This window comes from Pholcus phalangioides, unplaced genomic scaffold (genome assembly GCF_987345545.1).
Source record: "Pholcus phalangioides strain wild (caught in Gottingen) unplaced genomic scaffold, Ppha-v1.0 ptg000001l_1, whole genome shotgun sequence".
In the NCBI taxonomy this organism is placed as follows: Eukaryota; Metazoa; Arthropoda; class Arachnida; order Araneae; family Pholcidae; genus Pholcus; species Pholcus phalangioides.
In genome coordinates, this window is record NW_028301594.1 from 7744481 (window position 1) to 7766255 (window position 21775).

The 21775-nt window shown below is 34.7% G+C and overlaps 1 protein-coding gene across 2 annotated transcripts; it reads left to right on the plus strand.

Annotated features, from left to right (window-relative positions):
* Nucleotides 1–1901: 1901 nt before the first annotated feature.
* Nucleotides 1902–21500, plus strand: lama (phospholipase B domain containing lamina ancestor). 2 transcript variants are annotated; one of them, XM_089248053.1, is made up of 12 exons: nt 1902–2053; nt 7078–7257; nt 9652–9898; nt 10064–10158; nt 12926–13143; nt 13360–13454; nt 15498–15658; nt 16785–16877; nt 16999–17070; nt 18814–18966; nt 19883–20042; nt 20942–21500. In XM_089248053.1, the coding sequence occupies exons 2-12, from the start codon at nt 7079–7081 to the stop codon at nt 21107–21109; spliced, it is 1641 nt and encodes a 546-aa protein (XP_089104179.1). In that variant the 5' UTR covers nt 1902–2053; nt 7078; the 3' UTR covers nt 21110–21500. The 2 variants fall into 2 exon arrangements, with proteins under 2 accessions (XP_089104179.1, XP_089104188.1); XM_089248062.1 differs by having other exon boundaries at nt 1925–2122.
* Nucleotides 21501–21775: the final 275 nt, after the last annotated feature.

The following is a 21775-nucleotide window of genomic DNA, read 5'->3' on the forward strand; positions in this document are numbered from 1 at the left end:
TTCTGAAATAAACCATTCATTGTTCCTCTACTGGAAAGTTTATCAGCAGTAATTAAAACATGAAGAAATATCGAAGAGAAAGCTTCATTATTTAAGAGAAATTTTGATTATCTGTCCTGCATATGATACGACATTGATTCTGAAGTGGTGTCACGAAATCAGTCAGCGGTTGCTACGAGATACTTTGGGGATAAAATTACCAATTTCAATTGAACTTAGAAATACGGCTGCCATTCTGAGTGTTACGATACAACAATTTAGCGCAATCGTTCTCAGCGAGCCACTCCCAGAGGAGTCGCCATCAACGCCGCAACTTGGAGGGGGGGGGGAAGGAGAAGAGGCAAGTCTGATGCCCCGAGCGGGCCTAAATTTCATCCTTTAACATCTTCAACATTACAAGAGGGTGCGCCAGAATTCATGCTTGTCCCCGCTGCCCAAGAATCTACTTGTGGCCCTAATTGCCACAGGCGGAATAGATTTTAAGGTCTGGAGGGGGGAAGAGAAAATGTCAGTATATGTAGGTCATATCTTTGATGTTACGGAGGGGTAATCCCTCCCCCCGTACCTCCGCCCATTAACATCGCCAGCCATTGTGAAGGACAGCTTTTAGCGGCATCGACATCTATGTCCGACACAACTCTGCCTCTTTTGAGGTAACGGAAGTAAGGTGCTTTGCATCAGTCCGGGGCTGTGAGCGGTTCTATCTATCTATGTGCTCACTGATTAGAAATCTTTCGGGACCCTCTGAACACGTAGGCCTTCAACATTATACTTACATAACTGCAAAAATTCAGGAATTTGCCATTTTCGTTTCAAAATATTCAAGAAGATAGCAGTACCCGTGTAGCACGAAAATAATTGGCACGAAGGTTGTTGGAACACAAAAAGTCAAGAACACTTGCACTACATGAATGCAAGGCCAGCAGATACAGTACCGAGCTCAGTGATGCTTACCCTCAATGCAAAATCCTCAGAAAATACTCTATTTAGCGATACTTTACATCTTTTGGGAAACCTTGAAAGCCATGGTCTACGACACGTCCGTTGACTCTGATACCGATCTCGTCACAAGAATCTCCGTCACCACTGCAAATGTCGGCGAAAGGCCGGGTATTTTTGAAAGCGTTCGACAATCAATGTGTCGCCGTTGAGAAGCGTGCATAACTGTGGATGGTAAGAACTTTGAGCACTTGTGGAATTTAACGAGTACGTGTATTGTCCTCGTGTAAAGTATCGCTAAATAAAGAGTTTTTCTACCCATTACAGGATTGTAATTTCTGCATCTTCGTTTATCCTCCAGCTGGTCAGGTTGGGGTTTCCGGTCATGCATTCCCACGTGAATCTGTTTTACTTTTGTGTTTTCTACTTTCCTTAAAAGTTTAAACGTTGAGTTTCGAATCATCCTGTATAAACGATTTTAATGAAGATAACGAATTCCAGTTGGCTTGATTAAAAATGACGAAAAAACTGGACAGTTTAATCAAAACACCGTGACGGGATGGCCAAAAATACGGGATTTATCATTGCTATACTTACTCCTCATTTAACATGCGAGAGATAAGCTTGAAAGACAGGGCCGCAACTAGATGTTTGGTCACCCGGGGCAAATGCTCATTTTGGCGCCCCCTTGCAATGTTGAAGGAGAGGTTTGAGAACAAAAACCAGCGCCCGGGGCACGAGACCCGCCTGCTTCCCCCCTAGTTGCGGCCCAGTTGAAAGATATTAAATACATTCATTTCCATTAATAACTTGGACACACATAAAATTATTGATAAGGAAGAAAAATAACATAATTTGTGCATGTGACTACGACGTCACTGGACAATCAAAGTATCCAATGGGAAGCCAAGTGGTTTTTTTTAAGGCGGAGCATATGATGAAATTACATACAAAAAGCACGTGAATGGCCTCTGATAACCGGATTACTTTGTTTACTATCTTCGCGTGGAAATGGGTATCTAAGTACAGATTAGCAAAATAGCTTCTATAATAATAACACAATAGGACAAATAGACTGTTGAAAGTTCACAATTTTTTCCAATTCCAGTAAAAGGTAATTGTATTATTTCATAAAAAAACCGTATATTGCTTCTTTACTATTAATTTTATTAGATAATTGTAGGTAAGTCAGTATTTTTCTATCAAGATTCTTAAAGGATCAGCATTAAAAGAAATATATCTGAGTAAAACTGAAAGTAAATTCTTATTATCAAATTTATATTAATGAATTACGTGAATTTTCCCGTTCTTTCAAGTAATCGTTTCAAAAGAAATATATTATTCATTAAAAATTCTTTTATCATTAAAATTAGCAATCATCCAATGTGTGAGAGGTTTTTCCTCTATTCTTTTCAATTACCTTCCAAAAGATTAATACTTTAGAACAGATGTTCTCAACCGGTGCTCCGCGGCAGCTCGAGAAAAATACAAAAAAACAGTAAATTCGGAAAAAATAATTATAAGTATTTTTGAATAATAATAAATCAGTAACTTTGATGAATGAATGAAATATAGGCCTATGGGGGCTCCTCCATAGAAATTATATACCAGAAAGGGCTCCGCGAATCCAAAAAGGTTGAGAACCGCTGCTTTAGAAGGTAATTGAAAAATATTCAATTAAAAGTTAATAATGAAAAAAAGCTATTTAAAACTTTAATCCAATTAAAATAAATAGTGAAAAAAAAAGAAATCTGAAGAGAAACGTGAAAAAAGAATAGTATAACTGATTTCGTTTATAATGTCAATGATTCAATCTTCCCCCTTTGACTATGGAAAGGAAAAGTACTGAGAGATAATTTGATTTAATTAATTTACTAATTTTTTTTTATGCAAATATATTATTGACAGTCTGAAGATGATTTATCAATTTTGATAGAAATTTTTATTCAATTTATCAATTTTGATAGAAATTTTTATTCAATTTATCAATTTTGATAGAATTTTTTATTCAATTTATCAATTTTGAGAAAAGTTCAAGAAATTATAAATAAAATATGAAATAGAGTAAACAAAAGAAATTATGCTTCTTTTATTTTTTTATTACCATATAATTTTTAATTAGGGCTATCAAATTCATATGCACAAAAGATATACAAAATGAGGATTAAAGATACTTGACTCAAAGTAAATCATTATTTAGTGTATCAGCATTTAAATCAGTATATTATGTTGAATTAAATTTAAAAAAAGGATGAAACTTATCATGATTTAAGCAAGGACGGCACTCATGTCCAGCCTGGCACAATACGTTCCAAGGGGTTGGTCATGGCATCTCCAACAATGGCAATGATTGTCAAATGTCGGAGGATGGAAGGTATTGAAAGACTAATCGAAGAAAACGACCAGGACCTTCCAGTCTCTACCCCAAGTCAAAGGAGCCACTCTTTCCCCCCCCCCTTCCCGATCTTTCAATCTGTCTAGCCACACATTGGTTGAAGAACACTAACAGTCACAACATGGAGAATGTTCTGGAAGCAAATACTGAGTTCCCAACAAAATCTGCTCAATAATTTTCCTGACTTCCCCTGATAAAAGTTCTGGTGAAAAAAAATATACATTGGACCTCATTTATATTTTTCAAAAACCACTGTGAAAAAAATTGTGAGTAGTAAAACAGTATAAATGGGAAATCTCAATGAGTATTAGCAAAGATTGGGACCATGGAATACGTTGTGCTAAGTGCATCCACTGTAATCCAAAATTTTAACCTCTGAAATTTCAAAATTTGTTTTCTGGAGTTTTTTCCCTTCCCAGAACTTTTCTCCTTTTATCAAATATTTGCATATTTCCTTGTGCGTGTTACTTTTGCTAAATATTTTATATTTTCCCTGAAAATCCTGAAATATTCGCCAAGGAATATTGGTGAATCTGGGCCAGTGTGTAGCTACCTTTTGCCGCTTTCATTGGTTTTTGTCATTTTCATTGCAACAGGGGTGGGGGAAAGGAAAACATTGGAAGCAAGTATTTGCGAATGACTATTGGGCCAGGCTGGACAAGAGTGTAGCCCTAGCTTTGAATGCTAATATACTCTGAAACTGCTGGTACTAAAGACAGGCATTACATCTTGAAACAATTAAAAAGAATTGAGCTTTCAATCAAGACATAGGATGATGCTTGCATGAAGTGAAGAGAACAGAAGTAAAAGAACTGTTTTGAAGTCACCTTCCCCAAACTGATTTGTAATGAATAAGAATATCTTTTTATTGATGACCCAAGAATAACTATAAATGATGAATAAAATTATTTACCTTGAAATGCATAATGAAAAGCATTAATTTTTATAGACGGCTAATTTCTTTGAAAGTTGGTGTGTCACTCAAAAATTCCTATTAAGATATCCCCTGTGCCTCCCCACCATTCATGTAAAGGTAGGTTTTGCTTATCAAAGGCCTAATGAAATTTGAGGTCCAGTGGTTAAAATTCCTGAATAGGCTTGCAAAGTATTAAACTTCTACAAGCATCAGCATTAGAAATATTTAACATTCAGGGGCGTCTGAGGATGCCCAGCAGTCTTCAAACCTGTGAATGCCCAGCTTTAGTTTTACGTAGAAAATTTTGATTTTTGAATCAATTCTGGGGGTGTTCAAGCACCAACAGCTTCGATGCCATTGCCAATGTTCATTCATGACATTTTTGAGTTTGACTCTCAATTAGTTGTTCTAATCTTATGGCTGTGTTCACCAACACAGTTTAAACTACAATTGCAGGTTAAACGATTAACGATCAACACGAATTGGTTAAAATCCTGAATTTAATCAATCCGTTTCGATCTTCAATCCTTTCACCCATGGGCGGAGATACAGGGTGGGGGGCAGTGCCCCCCAGCGTCAAAGGTGGAGTTGACAGATCTAATGTATATATGCATATATGAATTGACATCATCATCGCGCACCCCAGACTTCCAAGTCTATCTCCGACTATGCTTTCACCCGCGATTGCAGTTTAAACTGTGTTAGTGAATACACCCGTCAATCTTGCAGAAGACAAATTTCATCTCTGAAAGACCTCCATATAGGAATGGTTTAATAACTTTTTTAAGACGTAATAAATGAATGAATTTATTTCCAACAAAAGTTTGTTTTCCTGATGAAAAAATCCATTAGATTCATTGACTCTATCAAGGCAAGATTATAATTAATAAACATCAGATAATAATTAATTTTAGAAATTTTTGTTTCCTTAACAATTGGCTTTAATCTACATGTGTTGCTATGCATATACAGGAAGAAAGTCCAATTTATTCCAAATAATTCATAAACCATTAGCTACAGAGACATACTTTCAATCATGAAAAGCATTTAAATAACGTGCTTATCTCAGGTGTGTCATTTATTTTACTAAGGCCAGAATGTAAAAGTTTCATAAAAGTTCATTTATAAAAATTGAAAAATTCAACCAATAAGGTGATTGATTGCATTTGCTCGAATGTTACCAATGCTCTTATTGGTTGCATTTTCCAACTTTTATGAAAGAACTTTTATCAAACTTTTATAGTGTAATCCTGGCTTTAGGGCCGTATGTGTACAGAGATACAAAGTTTTTTACATGGTCCTTATGTCCTTTACCTCCCAGATAGAAAAATGTTGGCTGGTCTCTCCCCAGCCGAATAAAAAATTCCACATTTGTAAGTGGAATATTGACTGAGATATCAGAATTTGAAAATGTGTGAAAATGAAGACAAGAACTGCATAAACCAGGGGTCTTAACTCATGGCCCATAGGCATGCCCTTGGAGTATTTGTTGCAGCCCGTCAGTCATTTTCAAAAAATGGTTGCAAACATTAAAAACAATAAATTCCAGAATAAATGAAATAAATAATTACAGATTATAATATCAGAAATTATTTCACATAATTGCAATTATTTCACAATTAATAAAAGAATAATTGCATTATTATTGTAAGAAATGAATGCAAGATACATTAAGAAAGAAAATTTCAGAATTACCAAAATAATTAAAAATTTTAATCTGAAACCACTTTAAATGAATCTCAGAAAAAATTAGTTAAGTTAATTAATAATTAATAAAAACTTTCCAAATTAGTAAAAAAATATTTAACTAATCACAACTGATAATTAATATAAGCATTCGGCTAATTTTTTGTCACTGTTAATGTTTTGTTCGATCTCAATAGAAAGGGCGCCATTGATTCATTTTATTAAGATGTCACTAAATTACATGAAGATCCCTGGCATAAACTAATTGACAAGTTATTTTGTGCTTTATGTATATGGTTCTTTCCCTCATTTTTCGAGATTTTTCAACTCAAATAGCTCCGTGAATATTGCACTTAGAAACATGAAATTATTTTTTGCTGGAAATGGGAGAGACCGGGCAACAACTTTCTAATTAGGAATTAGAGGACAGAGTGACCATATATAAAATATTGAATCTTGAATTGAATAATACAGAAAATATTGAATCTCTACATATACAGCCCTTAGGGAAATAGATGACACACCTAAGATACACATGTTATTTGTATACCTTTTCCTAATTGAAAATATGTTTCTATAGCAAATTGTTTGCGAGGTATTTGAGATGAAACAAACTTAAGTTTCCACCCTGTATATTTATTGAAGTAGAAAAGTTGGTTCAAAAGTTTGTTGGGGGAAACATAGAGAATCTGAACCAAAGCACATGAATTTGACTTGATAGAAATCTTGCCGAAAGAATTTGACCCACAACTTCAAGGACAACCTATTTCTGTACAGGCTTCTTCATGTGAAAAACAGTATCAATGAGGAAATTCAGAGTTCTCGAAAGTAGACATGATAACCTTCAAAGGGGTGTTAATTAACTTGAGGGGGAAGGGAACAAAAATTTTCCAGAAATAAAAATCCTTTCTTTAAGAAATTTTCGATAAATAATTAAGAATAGTTTTCTCCTAATTCTTAGTTTAAATTTAACGTTTTCATATTTTTTTTCCTAAAAAAATACTGAAAAAGGTTGTTCAATTTTTGCAATAGACAATAATCAAAACTGATTCATAAATCAAGTTTTTTCTTAATTTTGAAAATTGTTTGTCATTATTTGCATGAAAGCATTTTTTAATCACTTAAAAACTTTTCTCTGCAGGATGAAGATGAATTGGACGATCATTAGCCTTTTCTGTATTGTAACTACAGTTTCTGCATCACTCCCACAAAATGCTTCAGTCTCATGGGATTCGAAGTCCAACAAGTTTACCATACACGATAATGTACTAAAGGATGCTGTTGCTGTGGCAAATTTTCGTGATGATATTTTTCAGACAGGGTAAATTGTTTTATTTTAAACAATGAAATCTATGTTTTTATTGTGTGAAAAAAAAATATTTCTGATACATTAACTAGACACAGTAAAAATCAGATATAATGAGTATGGCTTATAATGAGCACATGGCTAATGACAAGTGATTGTCAAATAGCTAATGTTTACGACACAAAAAATATTTGGTTTCTCAACGAGTTGAAATCATGAAGCTTTCACTATAACAGCCAATAAAATTCTCTGAGAAAAGGTTAGTTTTTCTTTCTTTCCATTGAAGAACTGAACTAAAAGAAGAGATTACTATCACTTATCATTGATTGCATATGCTACTCGTAAACATTATTCTGGGATATTTATAACAAAGAATGGATTCAGAAAACTCAATTTTTGCCTCCTCTTCATGTTTTTAGGCTTTCTCGCTATGACCATGGGATATGTGACAATTTTATTTGACTTTTGTCTCTCCCAGTGACTGAAAGACCAATGTAAAATGGTCACTGCCAGAGCTTATGTAACCAGAAATTGCAGTTTACAGTCGTTTCCGTATGGCTGAACACAGAATTCCTAGGCTGGGGCCCTTGGCCAGATCTTTTATGGCCACCTGAATAGTTAATTTATAAAGTGAAAAAAATAAAATAAAGAATTGCCTCGAGGCCCTTGTGGGAAGCCATAGCTGAACAAACTGTGCTAAGAAAACTTTCCGATTGGCAGAAAAATATTAATGTTCCTACGCAGCCAGAAGAGAGAATTTGAATTATTCAGTCCCTCGGTCAAATCATTTGAGGCATACAAAATTTGATGACAAAAATGACATCTTAGAGAATCAACTACTGTGAGACCAAAAATCAAATTCATGATTATATATAGTCCTGTTCATTTGCAAATATTACAACAAAGTGAACTAAAAATGACTATAATGCAGCTACAGCAGGAATTTTATACAGTTCATAAGTTGAAATAGCAAAAAATTGAAATTAGTTAATAGTAAGGCCATTATAACAAGATTTCCCTTCAGTGTCAGCTCTCACACATTGTATCGACTTTATTGTACTTGCTAATATATTGAAAAAAAAATTCAATCCATGCTGTTAGAGTAATCTCATGAAACTACCAAATGTGATAACCAGTGCTTGACAACTAGGTCACCATGGTGATTGAAAAACTGGTAATAAACTGGTATGTCCTTCTTTTATCATGGACATTAGAAAAAAATTTGAATTTTCTGCACTCATTTTTGTGTTTAAAAAACCAGTATGTGTTGCGAATTTTATTAGAAAACTGAAAATTTCGTTTGATAACTGTACTCAAGAAATAAATAATCGTGAGAATATAGGCAATGCCAGTTTCCGCTTTCACCTCTCCCCAAGTGTCAATGTTCCATTTATGGAACATCGTGAAAAACAAAGAAAAAATTTTTTTTCTTTAAATTTCAAAGTTGATCTATGTATAGGTATGCAAAAGGACCTCAAATTCCAAATTTCAAAACAATAAGTGACTTTATTCATAGTTCTGCCTTTAAACGGTTAAATAATAGCTACAGAAAAACAAATTAAAAAAAAAATTTGTTACAGAGCTCTGGCTACTGAAATCTGTACCCACTGTATTTAGAACTGTTGGATATTTTCCAGATTCAATAGTAATACATTAAAAAACTGTCATAATGAATTTGAGGGGGGGGGGGGGACCCGGAACCAAAACAGTTTATGAGGCCTATGATTAGAGTATATCAGCTACATATGTTGAGAGGCCAAATTTGGCTTTCAAAAGGAATACATAATTAAAAAATTTACAAAAATGCTAAAAAGAACACTTAAATAATAATAAAAAAAATAAAAATTACAAGAAAAGTATGATTTCATAATTGGTGTAAAATTTATAATTAATGAATAAATTCGAGGAAACATAATTTCTGGATATTATGCTGAGGTGAACTCCGAAAGAAAAGTCATCTTGTCTCTGCCAAGATACAAACCCAGGCCCTCTTGCATACCGGGGGCAAGCATGTTGCCATCTAAACCACTGGTGACATGATCCTGTCTTCTTTTTACCACCTATTTTTACCCATCTATCTCTCTCTGATGAAGAAATAGTTACAGATTTACTGAAAGAAATAATTACTAAATTTTCTGAGGAGAGGACAACAAAATTTTTGAAAATCATGTCAGGGTGTCTACGAATATGGAAAGGGGGCATCAAGTTCAAAAACAAGTCATAGAAAACATTATTTGGGACCATTTTCAATCAAAGATAATATGACTGGCTTTTAAGAAATTTGGCCAATGAATGGATTATTTTTCAATTTGTCGAGCTCTGATGAAAACTATTTATTATATGTTCCGATTGATTAACCTTTTTAAAAAAAGTTATCTTGATAAAAAAGTACATAATATTTCTTCGTAGGTGGTCATATCTTTCAGTGAAAACAGCCGATAAATTCCCAGATCCAGTGCAGGCTTACGCTGCTGGCCTAGTTGAAGGGTATCTGACTAAAGACTTGTTAAAAAAACATTGGAATAACACAGTTGCATCTTATTGCACAAACGAGGGTCCTTACTGTAAAAGACTCGCCAAGTTTCTGAGTGATAATCTGGACTACATGGATGAGCAAATCAAAGAAAGTCGTGAATCCAATTCATACTGGCATCAGGTAAAATTACTTTTTTTAAGGATTAATAAGATTATTCAATTTTTGAATCCTGTGTCAACACTTCATGTACGTAACTTAGCTGAACAATTTTCGAATGAGAGAGGTAATAGATTTTATACTTGCAGTTTAAACAAAACATATTGATGAAATAATTTAAATTTGCAGGTTGGGCTGATATTGGAACAGTTGAGTGGATTGGAAGATGGATTTCATAATGCGCCACAAACTCCTAGAACTAATTTAGATGTTATGGGGTTGCTGTAAGTTTATTTTTATATAATTATGCTATGAACATATATAAAGTGAAACCTTTATTAATTGGGGGTAATGGGTCCAGAGGCACCTTGGATACTAGGAACCTAGGTAAATAAAGTCAATCTATGAAAATGTGAGAAATATGTTAACCATTCCCATTTTTGAATCAATATAAATTAAAAATCATCTACACAATGGTAAATAAGAGAATTGTGCGTAAAAAAAAATTCACAATACTAATTCCTGTGGCGCTTCTTAAATTTCTCGAGTCAACCTCTATTTGTTATGACATAATTTGCGTGTAAATCTTTGATTAAAAGATAAAAGATTTTCAAAATAGTTATGCTATTCCTCTCACTACCTATCCTTTCATTTTATCATTGACTGTTTCCTCTTAAAAAATGGCATCAGAGATAGAACTTCCTGGATTACAACAGCCACTAAACAAAACTAAAAATTGCTTAATTGAGAATCAAATGAGGATTCACTTTGTGACCTTTAATTTCAAAGTCTCCTTTGAGTCTGCCTCAGCACGAAACCTGAGGGACTTGGTCAAAAATGAAGAGTCAGGACCATTGCTCTTGTTGTTGTTGGAGAAAAAAAATGTTCCTTTTATACTTTTATTTATGCTGTATAATATTTTTATACATTAAAGAAACGTTTTACGCTAGCATGTCACCACTTCGTTTACACATCTACACAAACTCTTAAATTTCTGCTTGGTGTCAGTTTGGGGAACATAATTTCTCTAACACTATATTTTCTATGCCAATTTTCTTGAGATTCTTCAAGTTTTATAACCCTCTCAGCAACATTGATGAGATATCACTCCTCTCCTTAACTCATCTTCCATTCTCATCATATTTTTTTTGGAAAGCAGAACAAGAAAGTCACAATACCAATTCCTGTGATGTTTCTTAAATTTGTTGAGTCAACCTCTATTTGTTATGACACAATTTGCGTGCAGAATCTTTGATTGAAAGATCAAAAAAAGATTGTCACACAGTCCTGCTTATAATATATTCCCGCTTAGTTCAACTTATTTTTGTGGTCTTAATTCTTACTAATACTCTTCATGACTTCCCATTTGAAAAGTTTTTCCACTTGCATAACTTTTTATGACAGTTCCTTGAAGAAATATTATAAGCAGGATTTACTGTACTAGCATAATCTGAAATTACGGCAAAAATCAACAAATGATTCTTTGACAGTTACCTTGCCATACTGTCCTAGTAGACGAGATACGTGAGTTGCTAGCCTCAGTCTATGTACCTCAGTTAATAGAGGCTTGGTTAAATGAACACACTATTGAACAGCTATATTTTGGCATCTCATGTACATATTTTTAATAGAGATGACACTCTCCATGAATTCGTACAAGGTTATAGGCAAATGGCTGAAACATAGAAATGATTTTTTTGGTAGGAAAGTTCTACAGGCTTCTGAGGGAAGAAAAAACAACCATCCCCTTGTGACCCAGGCAAATTTACTGGACCACTACTCGTATACTACAGAGAAGCAGAGATTTTTTAATTCCTTCTGAGTATGTATACACTGAATGGCACTGCAATGAACAGTCAGATCTGACATGTTTTGCAACATGGAGGCCAATGTCATCACAAGCTAATCACTGAATCAAGTCACACAGTCTATTGAACAGTCATGTTAAGTATATTTATGTCAGGGTTGGACAAATCGAAAAAGTAAATAAAAAAATTTCAGACACCATTCATTTCATTCAGACAAATTTCTTAGGAGAGCCAAGCATGTTTTCTCCCCAAGAAAATAGCTTAATGTTTTTTTTTTTTTAAATTTTCCAGGACTTTATGACCCCTTTGCATGTTGAAGGACAGATTATTATGAATGCCGCTGTGGTGGTCGAGTGGTCATAGTGACGGACTCACATCGCAGGGACCCGGGTTTGAGCCCCACCATCGCCACAGTGGTGGTCGGCTGAAGTTGGTTTTCTGTGGTTCCCAACTTCGAGGCGCGAATGCGAGCCGATCAACCCATTAAAAAGTGTCGCCACAGAGAGCAACAGGCCTACAAACTACAAATATTCAGTCACTACACATCACTCACTTCACTTCTGAGATATAGATGGCAGCACTGAAAAACCATACACAACACTAGATACACACTCAGACTGTTAGGTACACACTTACAGTTCCGGCACAACTCGCTAGGTAATAAATTGCCTATGGTGATAGACCTGAGTTGTGCTCGGTATGAAAGAAAAAAAAAAGATTATTATGAAATCAATAAATTTTGTGTCATACTTACTTTTACATTTTAAACATTTTAGCAATGATGCATATAAAATTTTAGGTGCCAACACCAATGTTTTAGTCACCAGGACAACCTGGCGCAGGAGATTTTCCAGTCCTGGTAATTGGACATTATAAAACTTTACTAACAGTGGAAAAATGAGCAATACAGTCAAATCCTGGTATAACTAACTCCAAGAGACCAGGGAAATCACTTCGTTATAAAGGAATACCAAGTTTTTGCATTGTTCCTACATTAACTTATCTGGAGGATTAGAAAAGTGTTTGTTAAAACAAGATTTTTGCTATAACGGTATTCGTTAAAATGGGATTCGACTGTATTGTAAAAAACTTTTAAATTATAGCGATCACATTAGGTTTACATTTCCCCCCCCCCCCAATACAAAGTAAAAAATGGAATCAATGTCATTGTATGGATAATCATCTTTGAATAATTCTTAGTTGATTAGATATCGCTAACAAAATCATTTGGAAATATTTTTAGATTGATGAACGTGAATGGAGATTTGGAAGATTTAGAATCTGTTTTGAATAGATCTGTTACAAGACGGCCGCTTGGTGGAGGTTCTTGTTCTGGACTCGTGAAAGTTCTTTCAAATAATAAAGACATATATTTTGCTCATGATACATGGACATCATACAGTACTATGCTTAGAATATTAAAAAAGTATGATTTTGGACTGCACACAGAAATGAGTGAAGGTAAGAAAGTTCTTAATGCCTGTAGGTTGTGAAATGTATTCTTTGTCATTTTAGAATTCATTTATATTTTCATTAAACATACAAATCATGCAAGAATATTGTTTATCAACCCCTCACTGCTCAGTGTTTCAGCAATCTATTATTTAAGATAGCCTTCATTTTATTAGCAAACTAAGCACATTCAAAATCGTACTATTTTTTTCCTTTGAATTTCAGGAGCACCACTCATTCCTGGGAAAATATCAACATTTTCCTCTCAACCGGGTCTTTTGGGTTCTGGAGATGATTTTTACTTAATCTCATCTGGATTGGTGAGTGATATGGTGCATTAAAAAACATTTGCTTTTAAATGTTAACCCATTTGCATCTGGGAGTGAGATAAACTGAAAAAATTCAAGTACCTTTGTCTTTTAGAGTAGAATAACCAGGAAGTTGTGAGCACACTTTATTACAAAGAGTGGAAAAACACCTTCATAATACATGAAAATCTGTCTCTTTACAGATGGTTGGAGGGCAGTCATGAGAGCATCATGGGTCCTTGATACTAAGACTTCCCTTTTTTTACCAGGGAGAAAGACCTGCCTGATAATTTGAATACTTACTCTCGAAAATTGCATCTAGATTTCATTACCATGGCGCCCTTGGGCATGTCAGGGTGACCACATAAGTTAAGGCAGCCCTGGATAGTTATTGATACAAGACAGTGAATTAAGGGAGGATGCAAATAGGTTAAATGAAAAGTTGACCTCATTTCTGAATGCTAAACGCTTCTACTTCTATTAAATAATAAATCTTATAAATTATTGGTGTGGACTGCATGTACCATCTACACTCATGTCCATAAATTAAGGATAATGCCAGCTCCGGGAAATAAAGGTTCAGAAACAAAACAAACGTTACTTATTCATAAAGCCCATTTATTAAACAAAAGATAAAGAACAAAAACGACGGTGTATGTATGATACCATTCATAAAAACTATGATTTTTGCTCCCTGGAGCAATTGTAAAAAATATCTCCTTTACAAAAAATTACTATTACATGGTTGGGATGATGGTTAATACATTGTATGTCTCCCATGCGATGAAATATAGTCCGTACAACGCCTAGGCATGCCGAGTATCAAATTATCCATCTGATCTTGGGGAAGATCACTCCACTCAGCAAGCAATGCTCTCCGAAGTTCTGGTACACATGTAGGAGGTGGTTGACGGGCTGCAACTCGTCGGCCAAGCATGTCCCACACATGCTCTATCGGATTCAAGTCAGGTGAGAATGCTGGCCATTCCATACGGGTTATATCCTCAGATTCAAGGCATTCGTTTACGATGTTTGCTCGGTGAGGACGGGCGTTGTCATCCATAAACACAAATTCTGCGCCCATTGCACTCCTAAACAAACGTACATGTTGTTCCGGAATGATGTCCCGATAAATTTGGGCTTTCATGGTTCCGGTTTGAACATGCAGATTTGTTCTGGAACCCAGTATAATTCCACCCCAAACGAGCAATGCTGCACCACCGTAATGGTGTCGTTCAATGATGTTGTCTTGGTGGTAACGGGTACCTGGCGCTCTCCATTTCTGACGTGAATCAGACTGCAAGCTAAACCTGGACTCGTCGGAAAACATCACACAAACCCACTGTGACGATGTCCACATTGAATGTTCTCTACTCCAGGCTAATCGCTGCTGACAGTGAGTTGCCCTGAGCGGAACACATCTGACAGGCCTGCAAGCATATAGACCAATATCTCCCAAACGTCTGTACACGGTTTCCCTTGAAACTGTGGTACCCGTGGTGCAGATAGCTGACGAGACAGGTCGGATGCTGTGCTCCGTCTGCTTCTTTTGGCAGTTACTGCCAAATACCGGTCTTCATTCGGCGTTGTAACTCGGGGCGACCTGTACTGTAATGCCTACTGACATTTCCGTTATCTTGGAATCGTTGCCAAAGCCTAGAGATGACACTTTGGGCAATTCCAAGTTCCTCGGATACTTCCATCTGAGTACGCCCACATTCCAGGCGGCCGATAATTCTACCACATAAAAAATCATCCACATGCGTCCTCTGTGTCATAACTATTCGCTTATGGCACTGAGCGCCTTACAGAACTCTTGTGAACAATTTCACTTCTTTGCCACCATTCCTTATATACCCCCCCCCCTTACACTCTCGTCATTGTGACGTACTATCGGCATCATCTGGTGGCTTCCTGAAATTTGCATATCATTCTTGCAGATGTGTGCAGGTGAAATTTTTACTTTAGATATCGATTTCCGTGTGATTCTGAATTATCCTTAATTTATGGACATGAGTGTATTTCAATGACTAAAAACCAAATTTATTCACTCAGGCTACTATGGAAACAACAATAGGGAATGGTAATGCAAGTTTGTGGCAATACATCAAAGCTGAAGGTACAGTTTTAGAATGGATACGAAGTATGGTAGCAAACAGATTGGCCACAGATGGTGCTCAATGGACACAGCTTCTTAGCATTGAGAACAGTGGGACGTATGTGATACAACTCAAACATTCACCATTTACTTGAAGCAACTGATTCATTTATGATTATTACATATTTATAAAAAGGATGTAGGAAGTCCTTCCAATCCTAAATAACTTTCATAACTTTCAAATTCAGAGAGCATTCACTGCAAGTAATCTAGATAATCTAATAAACACTGATTGAAGTCACTACGCTTGATTAGAGGCAGCACATAAAATTAATTCAAGGAAAGCATACAAATTATATACACTGAAGAGCCAAAAAAACTCGAACACCTGCCTAATATCGTGTAGGGCCCCTGCGAGCACGCAGAAGTGCCACAACACGACGTGGCACGGACTCGACTAATGTCTGAAGTAGTGCTGGAGGTAATTGACACCATGAATCCTGCAGGGCTGTCGTAGATTTAATTTTTTACCGGATTTCCAATATTCACGGTACACTCGTGAAATGGTCGTACGTGAAAATCCAAATTTCATCGCTACCTCGGAGATGCTATGTCCAATCTTTCATGCGCCAACTATAACACCACGTTCAAACTCACTTAAATCTCGATAACCTGCCATTGTAGCAGCAGTAACCAATCTAACAACTATGCCAGACACTTGTTGTGTTATATAGGCGTTGTCGAACGCAGCGCCGTACTCTGATTGGTTCCATATCTCTTTATTTGCATATGCATGCCTGTACCAGTTTTTTTGGCTCTTCAGTTTATATATGTATATAGTAATATAGATACAAATGTAACTTGTATATGCCAACCTCAGCACTAAAACTGTGTTCATCAGTAAAATTTTATCCTTTCTTTGATATATGAAAAAAGAAATATACCCTACAACACTTGCAGAGAAATTCACTGTTACATATGAGATTGGCAGCGTTATTCTATTTCCTTATCTAGGTTGCATAGCTGTATATATAACTGTCTTCATTAACCATAAGTTTTTTAGGTCAGAAAGATTTTCCTATGAGCCATGGCCTATGGCACGAGTTTAAAAACATATTTGAAAACAAACCAGAACTTGCAATTATATTATGATGTTCAAATTCTAATTTTCCTAAACAAATTCAAAACTGTTTTTACAACGATTTAAGTTCTACATAAAGGTTCTCTTGTATTGTGTCACGCAGATACAACAACCAATGGATGGTAGTGGATTATAAGAAATTCACATCGGGGCAGCCACTCCAAGATGGTTTGTTATGGTTGTCTGAGCAACTTCCGTAAGTATTAAAAACTAAAATTAATTATAATTTGCTTCATAATTCTATAAAAAATTCCTCATGATTAAAATATAGATTAATAATGGTTGTGGTGGTTGAATATTACATCTTTGGTTTTCAGTGGCTATATTCATAATGGCGATGTGACAGAAGTATTGAGAAAACAAGGCTATTGGCCATCATATAATGTTCCGTAAGTTTTTGAAAAATGTTTATCATCTTAATGAGTATGAAAATTGTATAAAGTATTGGAAAAAACACAATACTCACACAAATATTTCATTGAACTGTGAAAGAAAAAATATAAAAGCTTATTGTGATGTAAACCAGTCCAGATTTTCACTCCCATGATATAATAGGATAATAACTTTTCAAATGAAACAGTAGAGATTTGGCTGAGGGGAGCTTTGTCTTTATGAAAATTTCTTGTACCAAGTCACAGAATCCTATCTCTTGCAAATGTAATAATGCTAGTTTCAATAGGATTGTTTTCTTCTGGGATAATCTTTATGGTATGAACAAATAATTTGAAAAAATTAGCTATTTGTTCCAGGAAGCTTGGCAGTCTCATCAAAACTTGCTGATGGAGCAAATGAAGTGGTCCTGATTTTTCCCTATTCAGTATAGTTTTTATTTGCAAAAAATATTAATTGGTGAGCTTTTGAAGTGAGCAGAAGTTTAGTGCTTTATTCATATTTGTCTAATTTAAATCCTCTAATAAAAGCAAGAGATGTGGTCATTTTTACAATCTCATTTTCAGATCAAAATCATTAGAACGAAACTCTGAGCCTAATTTCACAGGTTGCAATTATTAAAACAAACTTTCTAATATCATGTACCAGTAAAAATGCATGAAGTGGAAGATACCTGTATGATTTTGTTGGTAATTTAATTGTCTTGCAGATGTGCCAACTTTTGGAATCCAGAAATCTGGAGATTCACCCGAGGGGGGGTACCCTCTCCCCGGCACTCATAAACTTGATCAAAAAAAAAAAAAAATTCACAATTTTTTTTTCCAAAACAATTTTTTTTAATCAATTAAGAAAAAGTCCCCCCCCCCCCACCAAAGCAGGTTCTGCACTGTCCCTGAGCAGAATATCATTCCATGCAGAATAGAGAAATCACATCTACATATTGTTCACAAAACAGTATTTCCTTTCATAGATGCTATCAGTGATTGATAATCTTGGGTATATGAACTATTAAAAGCTTTATATAGCTTAAAGTTTTATATTTTCTTTCTCAAGACATTTAATCAGAAGAGACAATTTAAAAAACTTCAAAATACAAAGCTACTGACGAAAAAAATTGTGATAACTGCACCGCTGTTAATGCAATACAATAACGATTATACAGGAATTTTGGCAACCAAGGTCATGCTCCCGATAAATGCTACATAAACAAAGTCACATCTTTGCCAGTTGCTTAAATGTGGTCACCAAGACTTTTTTACAGCTGCTCGATGGAAATGACCTCGGCTGTCCTCTATGGTGTTTTCCCTAATGATGACGGCAGTCATTGACGTCACGACAATGTGAAAGCTCGCGTAAAATCTAACTTTCTGCCAAAATCCGGAAAAATGTAACAGAAATGTAAACGAAGAGCAGGAAGAAGGATGAAAAATCCAGTCTCCTGCCTAAATCCGGAGAGTTGGCAGGTCTGGTCTTGATAGGAAAAAAAAAACCGTCTAGAAATAAACAGCTAGTATAAGTCATTTAATTGGCGGTCCACGAGGAAGATAAAAAATTTTCATACATATGTGTGACACTTTTATGAATTTTTCATCAAAAAAGAATGAACAGACTGGTTCTGGTTTTGCTCATTTTTTCAAGAGGGGAAAAATCACTATTTTAAACCAATATGTTAATTACAATTTACATATTTATATGATATATCTATATGGCAGCATTCTTTTTTTTTTCTTTCTTCAAAAAAGTTATTTCAAGGATATCTTCAATATGAGTGGTCAAGAAGACAGAGCGGAGAAGCACGGTGACTGGTTTACATATGATATGAATCCCAGGGCAAGAATCTTCAGACGCGATCAAAATAGAATACATGACATTCCTAGTATGATCAAGATGATGAGGCAATTACCCTTATTATTTTGCATGCACCAAGTTGAAAAAAAGTTCAATTTTATTCTATATTTTTTAGGATTATTAACCTTTTCATCATTTTAAGGGGGCACTCTACTTTTGAAGAATAAGCAGTAATTATAATAAACATGCACTGAGCAGAATAAAATATATTTACATAGTAAATTACTTATATTTGGTATGCTATATTTTCATATAGAACTATGTATCCCTTGTGATTGACTACAAAAGAGCCAGAAATCAAAAAATCCAACTATAGCCATCCCTTAAAAACACCATGTTTTATTCTCAGATTGGCATATCTTATTATTTCTTTGGGAATGTATAACTTTTCAAACTGAATATGCAGATTTATCAAATTAAACTTTCCCGCGTCGGAGGGCCGTGGAAGGGATTCTAATGGTCCAAACGACACAGAACTTAGACAACAGACACTTCAGATAATGATTTTCCTCCATTTCCTGAATAAAAAAAAATTAAACCTGTGAGATTGAAAAGCATTGATAGAAAACATTTTAAATTACCAAAAGGAGACATCTGTAGAAAAATTTATTTTGCCCTGGCAACATCTATCAGTGAATTTTTTTTTTTACATTTAAAAAATGGCAAAGTGCATCATAAGTAACTACTGGCCTGAATTTTGTGTTATTTGAACCAGTGTAGAATGCTTTCCAAAACCACCCCCTCTCAAACATAAATTTGGCAATCCTGTACTTGTATAAGCCAAAAACATTATAAGATTCACACAGAAAGATTAAAGCTCTCATTGAAATATTGCTTTACAGTCAAACCTAATAATGTTTTCATGATGTCCTTATAAAAAGCTAATTGAAATCGTGTAATAATGCCCTATGCTATAATCTTGTTGATGAACCAATTGAAAAACTGTTTTCTGTCTTGTTACAGGTACAATGATTATACAAATGATCCATTTTCAAGATGTAACTGCACACCTCCATACAGTGCAGAAAATGCAATAGCTGCCCGTTGTGACCTGAATCCTAAGGATGGTGTGTATCCTTTCTCTGCACTTGGACATAGACCTCATGGAGCCACAGATATGAAGGTAGGACTCTTTTTTTAATGCCTACATTGATTCCTAAAGCCTTTATACTGCATTTAATTAAGAAATAATACAAAATGCTTAGGTCTGCTACTGTTTCAAACAACTCTGTATCTGATAGAAAGTATAAGAGATTAAATTAAGTAGTAAAATATATTCAAACTAGTAAAATATATAAAACTTCCACAAAATATTATTACTTCCAAACAGGGTACACGCCAACTTAAATCAGCTTGATTTTTTTAAAATCATTGATTTAAATCGCATAATTTAAATTTCATTTTCCCTTTATTTAACTTCAATGATATTGAAGTAAAAGAAACCTAGCATCATAGAGGAGAGGGGGTGGAAGCCCTCAAGAATAAAAGCACTTATCTACAAGTGAAATGTCAATCCATGAAGTTAATTTGGGCTCACCGACCTTTCATGATACATAAACTACAGAATTTTGGTATTCATACTTTTTGCTTGCAGTTTGTTTGTTTGTAGTTTATTCATTATTTCCAATTCTTATCACCCTGTTAACAAGTCACCATAAAGAGCAACCAACAGGTCTATAACAGTAAAATCTTCAATCATAATACTTCATTCACAGAAAAGCTACACATAACAAGCATTCTGCAGAAACAAACTTTACGTTAGATTCACATCATGGACACTCCAACATGTACCAATTTGTTAGAAGTCGTGCAGAGGTGCATGTGTGGTTTAGTAGTAGGGCTATTATGTTTATTTGGTTTATTCATCAACGCTGAATTAAATTTGAGAGATTAGGTGAAAAAAATAGGTTATAAGTGATATGAAAATATGTGTTCTTAATGATTAACACAATTTGTTTTAATTAATAAGCAGTCAGCTAATTTTAATTTAAAAAATCTGATTTTTTCATAACCTGCTTTCAGATGACAACTTCTACTTTATTCCAAGAACTACATTTTGTTGCTGTGGCTGGTCCAACTCATGACCCACTCCCACCATTCCAGTGGAGTAAGTCAGATTATGACAAAACCCTAGGACATGAAGGACATCCAGACTTGTGGAAATTTGATCCCATTCTTTTCAATTGGTAGATTAACTACTCTATGAATTTATACCATGACAAATAGCTGTTGTGAATTGTTCATCTCACATTGTTGCATATATCTTGTCTAGAGTGACCATACCATTGTAATGCAAATTCTGTATTGTCTGAAAGGAATATGGTCACACTAATCCCAACATAATTGCTCAATCTTTGAAAATTTAGATTGAATGAAATGAAAATTTTACATATTTTTTTTAACTTTAAATTTTACATATTTTTCTTAAACTTTAGATTTTACATATTATTTCGAGCAACACATTTTGTCACAGATATTATTTATTGGTGATGCTGTTGAAAATGAAATTAGTATTTTGATACAAGTTTTAGATATTAAACTGTCATATATGTGAAAATGTTTGTATAACAAAGATATAATATAAATCTTTGAAATCCTAATATTCTTTTACGAAAGACATTGAATTTATCATTGAGCTTAGTTTAGAACAGCCCTTGACAAGTGCCAGGTTGACATGGTGACTAAAAAATTTATGTTGGCATCTAAAATTTTCTACATGTGATTGGGCAAAAGAAATGAGTGGATCTTAAAATATTTGGTTGGTGCCAAAATTTTTTCAATTTGTCAAGCCTTTGATTTAGAAAATTTGGAAATTGATCCAAATAACTCTGATACAATTTAAATTATTTTACATAT

Coding starts and splice junctions, on each gene's coding strand:
- lama (XM_089248053.1), top strand. CDS start 7,079: ATGAAGATGAATTGGACGATCATTAGCCTTTTCTGTATTGTAACTACA. Junction 7,258..9,651: donor GATGATATTTTTCAGACAGG/GTAAATTGTTTT, acceptor ATTTCTTCGTAG/GTGGTCATATCTTTCAGTGA. Junction 18,967..19,882: donor AGTATGATCAAGATGATGAG/GCAATTACCCTT, acceptor GTCTTGTTACAG/GTACAATGATTATACAAATG.